The following is a 13,780-nucleotide window of genomic DNA, read 5'->3' as shown; positions in this document are numbered from 1 at the left end:
CTAGGATTTGAAAAGTTAAAGGGTGGAGGAGGGGCGCCTGGGTGACTCAGTGGGTTAAGTGTCTAACTCTTGATATGGACTCAGGTCATGATCTCAGGGTTCATGAGATCAAGCCCCTCATCAGGCTCTGCACTGACAGTGCAAAGCCTGTCTGGAATCATCTCTCTCCCTCTCTCTCTGCCCCTCTCCTGCTTGTTCTCCTTCTGTCTCAAAATAAAGAAACATTAAAAAAAATTTTTTTTTAAAGAAAAGTTAAAGGAAAGCAAAGTTGTGTGATAATGGGATTTGATCTCAAATCTAGGTTATTTCCCTCCATAGCTGGGTAAGGGTTGAAAAGAGAAATAGTGCCTCAATTTCCTCTGCTATAAATTGGGAATTTATACTTTACAATGCAGATCACTTAAGCAGATTGGGTTAGATAATGTATTAGCAAATAAAGCCAACCTACTCTAAAAGAAAGATGGGTAAAGATTCTCACAGCAATGCCATTTTCTAGTGTTAGTATCACTTCTTTCCAAATATTTAAGTGTTCCCCTCTTAAACCTAATCTCTCTTGATGGCATTTTCCCTCATTCAATCCTTTTAGGTCTAGTGCTTCATGAACTTTACTGTGCACATTAATCACCTGAGGATATTTTTAAAACACAGATGTTGTTTCCTAGATCCAGAATGAGATCACAAATTCTGCCTTTTACAGGAGCTCAGTGTCTGTCCAGATCGGCAAACTCAGCATCAAATGGGAACCTGTTAGACATCCAAATGTGCATGCCCCACCCAAGACTTACTAAATCAGCCCCGGTCAGCAGATGGGCTCAGAATCTGTCCTAATAAGCCCCCTGGGTGAGTTATATCTAGGGTCAAGAATGCTCTAGAGCAAGGGTTCTCAACTTTGACTTCCCATTAGAATCAAATGGGGAGGTTTCTAAAATTTGCAATGTGCAGGCGGCCCTCCAGACAAACTATATCATAGTCTCTGGGTTGGACTGAGGCTACTATAGTTTTAAAAAACTTCCCAGTGTCCAGTTTCTACTGTCCAGTCATGAGAAGCACTGCTCTAGAAGGAAAAGAAAAAAATCACCACAATATCTATTTGATAACTAAGGAATTTAGATTTCTTTCATTTGGCTTAAATTTTAATTTTTAATAGCTCACGTTAGCTCCCTTATAAAATAAGTGAAGTTTTTCCTTTGTTCTAAAGTTATTCAAATTAGAGTATTAAAAACCCAGGGAAGATACCATTTTGAGCCTAAGAGGTATGTGTTAAATGGGATTTAAAAAAATGCATGGAGTACCTCAGAGTTCTGACGTACCACATTCCCAACCATGAAGCCTCAGTTTGTATTTTCTCTTTAAAAAAATTTTTTTTAAATATTTATTTATTTTTAGAGAGAGAGAAAGAGACAGAGCATGAGCAGAGGAAGGAGAGAGAGAGAGAGAGAGAGAGAGAGAGAGAGAGAGAGAGAGAGAGAGAGAGAGAGAGAGAGAGAGAGAGAATCCCAAGCAGGCCCCACATTTTCAGCATAGAGTCTGGTGTGAGACTTGAACTCATGAAACGTGAGACCATTACCAGAGCCAAACCAAGAGTCAGACGCTTAAACGATCGAACCACCCAGGTGGCCCTGTGTTTGCTATTTTAACAAAGAGGACTACTAACTCAGGTTAACCTTCTGGTCACCTGAAACATACAGGTGAAATCAACTCTTGATTTTACAAAAGTAAACACCCTATGTTGGGGATTAATCACAGTAAAATAGTAAGATGTTTTTGGCATCCTTAGGATTTCCATGAAATTAATCTCCCAAAGCCATAACCTTCATTCTTTGCAAGGTCTGGGTAAAGTGCCAGTCAAACTTACCAAGCAACACAAAGCATCAAGACTTTATTCTCAATTATAAGCTCCTTCAGGATATAATGTTCCCTTCTCCTCAACTTGCTGTGCAGAAAAAGGGATTACAACATTCTGGCATCTCTTAATCAATTTGTTCTCTGCATGAATTCCCAGATCAGATACATTTTCAAACGTAAAAATAAACATCAATGCTGAAACATAATATTAACGATGTGGAAATTCCCCAAAGCAATCCTTAACCCTATGATAAATGAACTGCCCCTGTCCATTCTTCCCCTCACTTCAGGGTGGATCCAATCATTCTCTTAATAGAAGAAAATTCCCATCTCTATAGTAGCCACTGGAATCATTCTGGAGATCTAAAATACTGATTTTAAAACTAATGCCAATTCTAGAACATTTACTCAGTTATTGCAACACGCCAGCACAGGGACTGTTCTAGGCAAGTACCTTACAACTATTTTCACATTAAATTCTCACAATCACCATCTGCTCCAATCATCATATCCTCAGAAATGCTTTATCTGTCTGATACATGGAGGTACCCCTTACTTTCCATCTCATTAAACTTATATAATTTCCTCATTAATCTATGATATAATAGTATTTATCAATTTTTGTTTCTTCCATTACAATAGAAGCTCCATGAGGCCAGGAACTTTGTTTTGACCTCAATTCTAGAAGAAAACCAGGTTTATTATTGCCACTTTGTAGATACTGAATGAATGAATGAATGAATGAGAAAACTAGTCGAGAAATAAGAAGCCTTTTCATGAACAAAAGGGATAATTTTGGAAGCACAAGTTTTTGGTGGTAGGGAATGACTGGCTAACCTCATTACTGTTCAAAAGTCATGGATGTTGCATTTTTTCACTGGCTCAGAACCAAGCAATGGCTCCTCACTTCATTCAATGTAAAAATTCAAATCCTTAAAATAACCCCAAAGGTCCCATTGGGTCTGGGGCTGCTGTTACCTCTCCAACGCTTTCTCCTAAATTCCTTCCTTGGCTCCTTCTACTTAGGTTGCACAGGCCTCTTTGTAAGCATCTACCTGGATGACCCTGCATCAGCTATCCCCTTGGTCCGAAAGGATATTACCAGAATATTTTGAACTGCACTCTCTCCTTCCCATCTCTCAGATCCCATCCTCTTAAGGGAAACACTCCTTATCACACTATACTTTACTGAGACCTAGTCACTCCCTCTCTGGTACTCCCCAAGACCTTACCCTGTTCTTGTACTTTTTGCTATAACCTCCAACAATAACCACATACCGGACTTACCCTTTATTATGTGTACTGTTTCTTGTCTCTTTTCCCCTGTTAGACTCTAAGTTCCACAGGGCAGGTATCATGTTGTGATCTCTGAAGTAACCCCTAGTGCTTAGAATGGTGTCTGGTACATGGTGGACATTCAATAAATACTTGTTGAATGAAAGAATGAATGCCTCAGTCATTATTCACAATGTCAAATTGCTAACAGATAATAATGTTAAAGTTGGGGCGCCTGGGTAGTTCAGTCGGTTAAGCGTCTGACTCTTGATTTTGGCTCAGGTCAGGATCTCATGGTTCGTGAATTCGAGCCCCACATCGGATTCCATGCTGACGGCACGGCGCCTGCTTGGGATTCTCTCTCTCCCTCTCTCTCTGCCTCTTCTCTGCTCACATGTGTGCACACACATGCACTCTCTCTCTCAAAATAAATAAACTTTAGGGGTGCCTAGGTAGCTCAGTCTGTTAAGCATCTGACTTCGGCTAGGTCATGATCTCACGGTTTGTGAGTTTGAGCACCACATCTGATTCTCTGCTGTCAGCACAGAGCCCACTTCAGATCCTCTGTCCTGTTCTCTCTCTCTACCTCTCCCCTACTTGCTGTTTCTCTCAAGATAAATAAACTTAAAAAAAAAAATAAATGTTTATCATTTAGCCAAAGAAGATGTAATTATAGACCTATTACAATTTCCAAAACTGTATCTTCTCCTTCATTATTTTATATTGATTTATTGGTTAGGGGCCACATGCAGACATTTTAGACATTCACTAATTTTACTAATAATAAGTTAAAACTTTCTCTTCAAGGTAGATTGTTTCTCAGGATGCATTTCACAAATCTTTACCTAGGTAAGGGAATTCCTGCTATTCTATATGGGGTATATTTCTTGATCCGTTCCCAAAATCTAAAGAGTATAACTTATTTAAGATCTATAAATGCACTTAATATAATTATAAACTATACTCCTTGGTGCAAAAAAGGCAATAGAGAAACTAGTGTGTCTGTGTGTATCCCTCCTTCTCTCTCTCTCCCCTTCCCCCCCCAACATACACCCCGACATTGGTATTTCATATGCAAAAAGTAAAAATAAGAAAAATCAAGGAGAATAAGGTTGAATTAATTAGAACATAAGGAAGATAAGTTAACCTAGAATAGAGTTTGATCTGTAAAGCAGCATCCCTGACTCTCTCAAAAACCATTCTTTTTAAGTTCATTTATTTCTTTTGAAAAAGAGAGAAAGCACCAGCATGGGAGGGACAGAGAGGAGAGGGAGAGAGAGAAACCCAAGCAGGCCCTGAGCTGTCAGCACAGAGCCTGATGCAGGGCTCTATCCCACCAACCATGAGATCATGACCTGAGCTAAAGTTAAGAGTTGGATGCTTAACGAACTGAACCACCCAGGTGCCCCCCTCAAAAGCCATTCTTAATATCATTTAAGCAATTTTATAAACAGATACAAAAATTCCTCATAAAACTATACACTTCTAAAACATAATGAATTTTGTTTCAATAAACACATTTCTTTTGTAGGAAAAGAAAATATTTTAATTTTTACAAAGAATATATGGTTTCCTTTTTGAAATTTTATTGATGTGAAATGTAAAATTTCAAAAAACCACTTTAGCAGTTGTTTTAATACTGGATTTCAATTTAATACATTGATTTGAAGACTTTTGCAAACACTATCAATTTAAAATATCTTAAAGGGTTACAGGATATCTCTTAACTACCCATATACGATAAGCTTATTTTTTAAAGACTTTACTTTTAAGCAATCTCTACACCCAACATGGGGCTTGAACTCACAACGCCGAGATCAAGGGTTGCATGCTCTACTGCCTGAACCAGCCAGGGGCCCCATAAGCTTATTTTTAAGTAAAAATCATGTTCTGTTGTTTACTGATAGTAATTATAACACAGGCTTTTTCAGCGAAACTGTAAACATTAACCATGGACACTATTTATGAGTTTTTGACTCATCAATAAATTAATACATCAATAAAAATAACTAAATATCCAAGTTCTTATTGAGTACACTTTAATTACTATCATTACATGTCAGACATGAAATCTTCATTAATGGGTATGTGTCTTTGTGAAAGAGAGCGAGAGAGAGATGCAAAACAAGAGAAAAGAAATTACACCATTCCATTTCTTATTCCTTGTAAAGTCTACATATGACAGTGCATATAAAAAAGTATAACTATAATAAAGATTTCTGTATGATTCTATACAACCTAAGTAGTGTTAAAACAAGGTGACTAAATACATAATCATTGGAAACAGAAATCTGGTTTATCCATTATCAAGAGACAGAGAAAGAGCATGAGCACGGGAGGGGTAGAGAGAGGGGGAGACACAGAATCCGAAGCAGGCTCCAGGCTCTGAGCTGTCAGCACAGAGCCGATGCAGGGCTCAAAGTCACAGACCATGAGATCATTAGCCTGAGCCAAAGTCGGATGCTTAACCCACTGAGCCACCCAGGCGCCACCAATTAACATTTGAGTGAGCTTGGACAAGTTATATCACACTATGGCCCTTAGATACCTCTTCTATAAAGCAGAGGTGAAAATCTTAAAAGCATCCACTTCCCAGGGCTGTTGTATGGATTTCATGATATCTAACCTATGATCTAGGACCTGACCTGTGTTAATAGCTGTTGACCTCATGCTTCCTGTATGTGTCCAAGCTTTGATTTGCATAACATCACCTCTCCTAGCTGTCTTCTATCTCAGTTACGGATATCAAAGCATGCAAGACTCACAATCTACTCCTGCTGCTCTTTCAGCTTCTCAGTTCTGCCTTGCCAGTATCGATCCAACCAAAAACACCAAAAATATCACCCCCAAAGACAAGGCTGTTTCAACTTCCATACCTAGTATTACACACTTGCAATACTCTTTGACCACATCACCATCCCTCCCATAGATATATACAACCTTCATCCCCAGATTTTTGGGGGAATTTGTGGAAAAGGCAACTAGGGTGTGCAGCCTGTGAACTGAAGGCTCATGAGTGTGGAAGGGACCATTATTAGTGGCAGCAGACACATTAGCATGAGTAATAGTGGATATAGCTCTATATCTATAGAGCTCTATAGCTGTATAGTGGATATAACTTATAGCTCTTAGGCCAGCTGAGCCAATCTGAATGTGACAAAGTCTAAAGAAACAAAATAAGAAGCCCCCAAGGGGAACCACAGTATGAAATGATCGTGCATGAGTAAAAGAAAGCAAAGCATGATGGGATGAGTGTTTTATTTTGTACTGAACCCATGCACTCCAATATGGACAAATTAGATGCCACAAAAAAAAAAAAAAAAAAAAAAAAAAAAAGAATCAATTTAGGATGAACACTGGCAAGTCTAATTTGTCCTTTGAGATTTTACTCAGAAACCTGAGTAAATAGCCATCCTCAATTTCCCCAAGACATTATCAGTTGCTCCTATTGCAACGCCTTTTGTATTCACCTCTTGGCACCAAAGAGTATATAAAAAACACTGTTTAAAGTTCACCTTTACTACACTGACCTCCATCTCAAAGGACCCCTTTCTAATTTATCTTTTCCTACCCAAAAGATGTGGCAGATCACACATAGATTACCCACAATAAATATAATAGATGGAAACAAATCAAAGAGTAATATTTTTTCCCAAGAGAAATTCTGAGGTGAGAGGGAAGCTCTCACCTTTCCTGGTGGAAGACCTCTTTTATCTCAATGAGATTCAAGATGGAAAGTCTACAGAAAGGCAAAGCCAGCTTTGAAGAGTTGACAGAAGACCTGATGTTATGCACTATGGGAAACTAGATGAGGAGTTAACAACGAATGCATCAGTAAAAGGTTTGCTACTATTAAGGTTCCACAGAGTTCTCATGATTCTTGTTCATCTGGGTGCACAGGAAAGCCTTTTGGAGCCCAATTATGATTTTCAAAGTTTCTAAATTACTTCTAAAAGCTCTACTTTATCCCACACTTGCTGAGGGTTGGGATGGAGCTTAGGGGTAATGAAGGTAAGAAGGGTGGGGAAATCCAGGTAAGAGCAAACAAGTCTCAAGGCTGAAAGGAAGCACAAAATAACGACAAGGAAAGAAAAAAAAAGATCATCAATTATAGCACTTCCTCCTTGTAGAGACTGTCTTCAGGTCTCCTTACCATCCTGTTAGTTGACCAGACGTCAACACACTGACACAGTGAAGTCTGTTCCAGCCCCTGTTAGAACCAATTATTCCCCTGTCCCAGAAACAATCTTGTCCACCCAGTATTTAGTGAAACTATTTCTCTCCTCACCCTGGTAATGAGGTCTGAGTCTTCATTAGCTTTAAGACATTCGTGGATAAATTATTCATGATTTTTATTGGTAGTTCAAAGCTAGACCTTCCATAGCGCTCTGGGCAAAGTGTAAATTTGTGGACTGAAGTAAAGTTAAACTTTTATGAACAAGGTCAGCAATGTACAAAAAGACAGAATGTCTCCCAGGACAGAGGCACAGAGTTCAGTGCTTGACAGGAGCCTAAAGCAAAACCATTAAAATTTTGTTTTTAAATGTCAACACAAGACAGGCTGTTAGCATCAAAAGAGAAAAATGGGAGTCTGCATAGTGTAACTTAGATGATTTTACCCATCAACATATGCAAGAGACACAGAAGCTGGAGGTCAGCAGAACTCCATGAACTGTGTCCTGGCTACGGCCACACTTTGCACTGGATGCAACATTTCCAGTACCATTTCTCTCCCTTCTAATTCCTAACACGGAAGTCAGTCTTTGACTATGAATACACCAAAGAGTAATAACCCCACTACTAGTTAATAAATTATCACACTGAGCACATACACCAACACTAATCTTCAGCATACAATTCCCTCCAATGCTACTTCTCATTATAAACATTTTTAGCAAACTTGATTGCTCTACCCATTGGTGTCTTACAATTTGGAGAATCAAATCTGCTCAGGGTGTAATTTAAAAGTAGAATTTCCGGTCCCACACGGTAAGAAATCTAGAATCATGTTTCCACCAAGGAGTATTTGAATTTCCCTGAGTCTGTTAAAGCTACATGTAACAAAATCATATTGTTTGGAAACTCATTATGCTGATGTTTCTCATTTTCATTTAATACTTATTTAACATTTCCTTTGTGCCAGTTCCTGTCCAATTAACTCAATAGTCATTAACTCAGGGCATTTCTTACTATTACAGATGGGATTCTGTGGATAGGTTCTGCTATTATCTCCATTTTACAGATGAGAAAACAGAGAGGCTCAAAAGATTAAATAATTTCACCACAGTTAACAGAGCAAGGATTCAAACCCACGTAACCTAGCTTCAGTATATGCTAGTTACCACCATCAAGCTGTTTCTCATGGGAACCATGCTGCATTTAGAACTTTTAAAAAGACCTTTAGGCCCAAAGTCATTATTTTAGATGTCTCTCCATTTAACATTTTACAAGGGTGTAAAACATAAACTCATTATTCTTCACTGTCAGATACAAAAGAATCTCTTACCAGTTATCACTGTTATCACAGAAAAGAATATCGGTGAAAAATGACACAGGTTTAGATGATTTAAAGCTGAGGTGGCAGGTGAGCTGAGCATTTATTCCACTGGAAGACCCTGTGATGACACAGCCTTTTGGAAACGTTACAGAAAGAGGTTGAGCCTCATCACCATCAAGAAGGCTCACTGTGGGCATCTGGACATCTAAAGTGGAATCTCTGTTTAAAATTAAAAAAAAAAAAAATTGCTCAAAATCCAAGCAAGTCACTGGATGTAAATGTGTCTCCCTCTGTTTATTGAACCATCCGAACAATTAAACAAGTATTTAAAATAATATGCCCAATTATTAAAGATGTTTTGCATCATCTCTTACGTTCTGGTCCCAATATAAGTAAGATGGATAATATATTAAATTGACCACATAAGATGATCCAAAGTTCCTTTTGTCCTCTAAGAACTAAAATAGAGGATTAAGACACCTGATTAAAAACAATGTGCTTTCCTCGATAGCCATGATATAAACAGTATTGCCCTTAAATATATCCTTATAGAAATTTACCAAAAATTACCACTTTGACAGCTAATGCTTTAATGAATATGGACTAAATAGAATATTAAAAGATGCATAAACACATATAATTTTTAATGTGGATACTATTAAGCACTTGTATACATATACTATGAATATTTTCTCATCATTACTAAAAATTCCACTTAACGTTCTTCACACATTTCATTATATACCTATAATTCATTTAAACAATCTAGACTGTTTATGATTTCTAATAACACAGTATGTAGTATACACTTTTAAATATAATACTTGAGCAACGCCTGGGTGGCTCAGTTAGTTAAGCATCCGATTCTTGTTTTTGGCTAAGGTCATGATCTCGCAGTTCTAGAGAAAGAGCCTCGCATTGGGCTCTGCACTGACAGCACAGAACCTGCTTGGGATTCTCTCTCTCCCTTTCTTTCTGTCCCTCCCCTGCTCTCTATCTCTCTCAAAATAAATAAAATTTAACAATAAATAAATACTGGATAACTTTTAGTGCTCAATAAATATTTAACCATATTACTCAAAATTTTATTGTATATGTAGGCTCCTACAGCAAATAAGAAGTATTACTAAATGGGAATCATATTTCCCTAATATGTTAATTAGAATGAAGATTATTCAGCTAATTAACTTTAAAAAGTAAAGAAAGATCCCAACTTAAATTACTCAAGCTGATCGGGTTCACTAGGTATAAAATTAAAAATGTAATTTACAAATCAGGTTTAAATCCAATTCTGTTGTTAATTAGCTACATGTCACTGGATAAGTCATTAATGCTGTTGATTTGACCGTTCATACAATGAGGAGACTGGGTTATATCATCTCTAAAGTCCCTGTTACATGTTCATTTCATTATATCATATTTTTCAAGATTCAACTTTTGACTTGAGATCATTTTTAAATTTGTTTTTAATATTCATTTATTTTTGAGAGAGAAAGAGAGAGACAGAGTGCAATTGAGGGAGGAATAGAGAAAGAGGGAGACACAGAATCTGAACTGGCTCAAGGCCCTGAGCTGTCAGCGCAGTTTGAGTTCGAGCCCCACATCATCAGTCTCTGTGCTGACAGCTCAGAGCCTTGAGCCTGCTTTGGATTCTGTGTCTCCCTCTCTGCCTTTGCCCCTTCCCTGCTCACACACACACTCTTTCTCTCAAAAATAAATAAACATTAAAAATAATTTTAATAAAAAGAGACTGAACTAGAGAAGCGCTGAGGTACATACAAGACCTAGACGTTTATGAAAATAATGCTTATAGGCAATTCACAATGGTGCACAATTCTTCACAATTTACATAATTTTAACATGTCAACTAGCTAATCTTTATTTCTTTATAGATAGGTGTATATTTCTAAGTAGAAGTTTGTTTGGCTTTCTTTTTTTGTTGTTTTATTTGAAGGATATCAACATACATAGTCTTGCTTGACTTAAAAAAAAATTATCTCAATATTTTGTTCCTAAGATTCCTAACATAGTTGTCTCATTAGCTGAAGTTCATCCACTTCACAGCTATAGCTATATTCATGTACACATATATAACAAATTATTATCCTTTCACCTGTCACAGGACATTAGTGCAGTTCCCAGATTTTGCTATTCTGAATAATATTACTATGAACAAAGTCAAACATATAGTACACAAGTGCAAGAGGTTTTCTTGCATACACTATCAAGTGCAATTGCTGGGCTGTGAAATATGCAGATTAAACACTTTGCAGATTATTATCCAGTGTGGTCCTAACTCATTGACATTGTAATTGGGACCTGACTTCTTAATGTTTACCTACCTTTAACAGGCAAAATGCTTATCTTATTGTAGTCTCTAATTTTCATTTCCAAATTTACAAAAAGGTCAATTATATGTTTTCAGATGTTCATTATCTACTTAGGAATCTTCTCTGTGAAGTACTTATCAAAGTTTTTTGGCAACATTTCTGTTGAGTGATTTGATTTTTTTTTAATTTTTTTTTAATGTTTATTTTCGTGAGAGAGAGACAGAGACAGAGCACAAGCAGGGGAGGTGCAGAGAGAGAGGGAGACACAGAATCTAAAGCAGGCTCCAGGCTCTGAGCTGTCAGCACAGAGCCCGATGTGGGCCTCGAGCTCACAAACTGTGAGATCATGACCTGAGCCGAAGTCAGAAGCTTAACCAACTGAGCCACCCAGGCATCCCTGGTGATTTGATATTGTTCTAATTTTTATCACTTACTTTTCTATTAGCATGAATTTAAGTCTTGCAAGAAATCCTTCTCTACCTACAAATGTTAAAATTGTTTTCCAAAATATTTTCTTTAATTTTTCCTTAAATGTGAAATTTAAGACTTTACTCCATTTGTAATGGATCTTTTTGTATTATGTAAGACAGGAATCCAATTTGAAATATTCCACACAAACAATCAATTGTTCCAGTACCATTTACTGAATAGTAACTTATTTTCTTCCAAGATCTATAATACTATTTAGGTCAAATATTCAGTATCTATTCATGTATGGGCTTTCTCCAAGTCTCTTTTTTCTATGCCTTTGGTCATTTTATCTATCACTACACAACTATCATATTGGTTTAGTCTTGATATTTTATAAGGCAAGTCCTTATTCTTCTTCTGGAGTGGTTTGGCTATTCTAGACCCTTGATTCTTCCATGTAAAATTTAGACTTTTCCTTGTTAATCTCCATGAAAAATTTTATTTAAATTTTTATTACAGTTGCATGAAATATGTAAATTGATTTGTGAAGAAATGTCTTTTTTACAATACTGAATACTCCAAGTCATAAATATGGTGTAAATCTTCATTTACTTATGAGTTCTTTGACTTAAGTTTTATAATTTTCTCTATATAGTTCCATATAGTTCTTCCACATCTTTTGTTTGATTTATTCCTATTATTGTTAATTTTTAATGTTTTTATAAAAAGTAATTTTAGAGTTCCACATCGTAAATGTTGTATGCTGAAATGCCATGTATTTTATTATTGGACTTACATTTGTCTATTTTGATAAATGACCTTCACAGCTTTATCTAATCTACAGATAGTGACAGTGCTTACGTACCTACTCTTACATATTTCATTTCACTTAACTCCCTGGATGAACTAGGTTTTTCACAAAAATGTTAGGGAGGCAGTGATTACAGCCATCCTTGTCTTTTCTTTTTTACTCAAAGGGAATTGACTTATGTTCCAGTATCCAAGATAATACCTCTTCTAGATTCATGATAGAAAATTTCAACAATTTAAAGAATATCTCTTTTATTCCTGATTAAGAATTTTATCATGAATGGTATTGTAATTTTATCAAATGCTTTTTTCTTCTGCATCTATGGAAAGAATCATATCATTATTCTCTTTAATTCGTAAATGTGGCAGATGAAATAAAAAGGTATTTTAGATTTTTTAACATTAGGCAAATCTTACAATACTGGGATATACCCACATTGGTCATGATTTATTAATATATTTATATAAGTAATAAATAATATATATAATTTAATTCATTGAGGATTATTGCATCTGTAGTCATAAGAGAGATTGGCCTATAATTTATCTTTCTCAAACTGTCATTCTTTGATTTTATAATAAAAATTTCTGACTTCATAAAACAAATTAGACCACACTATTTTTCTATTCTATAAAAGAATTTCTATAAGGTTTGAGATACCAGTTTCTTGCAAGTTGAGTAAAACTAGCCTGTAAAAAAATCAGAAGATGGCATTTTCCTTCTAAAATGTTAGGTATTAACTCAAAGACTTTCTGTTTATTCTCAGTATGGTTTTAGTAAATTATATTATTTCTACAAATTTCCCATTTAAGTTTTCAAATGTATTGGAATAAATTTCTTCATAGTATTTTAATTTTCTCATTTTTCTCCAATGCCTATATGATTATATCCCATTATTTTTAAAGTTTATATATTTTGAGACAGAGAGAGAGAAAATACATGTGCATGCAAGTGGGGAAGGGGCAGAGAGAAAGAGGGAGAGAGAGAATCCCAAGCAGGCTCCACATTCTCAGTGCAGAGCCCAAGGCAGGGCTCGAACTAATGAACTGTGAGATCATGACCTGAGCTGAAACCAAGAGTCTGACACTTTAACTGACTGAGCCATCAGGCACCCCATATGCATCATTATTCTTAATATTATGTAGTTGTACCTTCTCTCTTTTTGTTCCTCCTCAATGTCACTGCACCAGTATCCATTGTATTAGGTCTTCAAAGAACCAACTTTTGGTTTCAGTAAACCAATTTTCTAATATTTGTTTCCTATTCCTTTAATTTCTACTCTTTTTCATTTTATCTACATTCTACATTCCTTGGATTTAATCTATTATTCTTATTCTTAAGTTACTGAATAGTTGAAACTTCTAATCATTTTTAATATACTATCAGCATTTAGGACTACACATTTCGATTCTGGGAGGAAGATGGCAGTGTAGGAGGATGCTGGGCTCACTGCGCATCCTGCTGATCACTTAGATTCCACCCACAACTGCCTAAATAACCCAGAAAACCACCAGAAGACTAGCAGAACGGAGTCTCCCGAGCCAAGCGCAGACGAGAAGCCCACGGAAGAGGGTAGGAAGGGCGGCGAGGCGGTGCGTGCTCCACGGACTG

General features: G+C 36.5%; 1 protein-coding gene across 2 annotated transcripts in view; it reads right to left on the bottom strand.

The window, feature by feature from the left end:
* The window catches only part of CFAP47 (cilia and flagella associated protein 47), a 545,688-nt gene that overhangs the window by 385,263 nt on the left and 146,645 nt on the right, over window positions 1-13,780 (bottom strand). Inside the window, exon 26 of one of the 2 annotated variants that reach the window (XM_053202225.1) lies at window positions 8,627-8,836. In XM_053202225.1, coding sequence (XP_053058200.1) covers window positions 8,627-8,836 — 210 coding nt within the window. Of the gene's footprint in view, window positions 1-8,626; window positions 8,837-13,780 lie in introns of those variants that run through there. The other variant, XM_053202224.1, reaches the window with a different exon arrangement.

Source organism: Acinonyx jubatus, chromosome X (assembly GCF_027475565.1).
Source record: "Acinonyx jubatus isolate Ajub_Pintada_27869175 chromosome X, VMU_Ajub_asm_v1.0, whole genome shotgun sequence".
Taxonomy (NCBI): domain Eukaryota; kingdom Metazoa; phylum Chordata; class Mammalia; order Carnivora; family Felidae; genus Acinonyx; species Acinonyx jubatus.
This window is presented reverse-complemented; position numbering and strand designations above follow the sequence as displayed.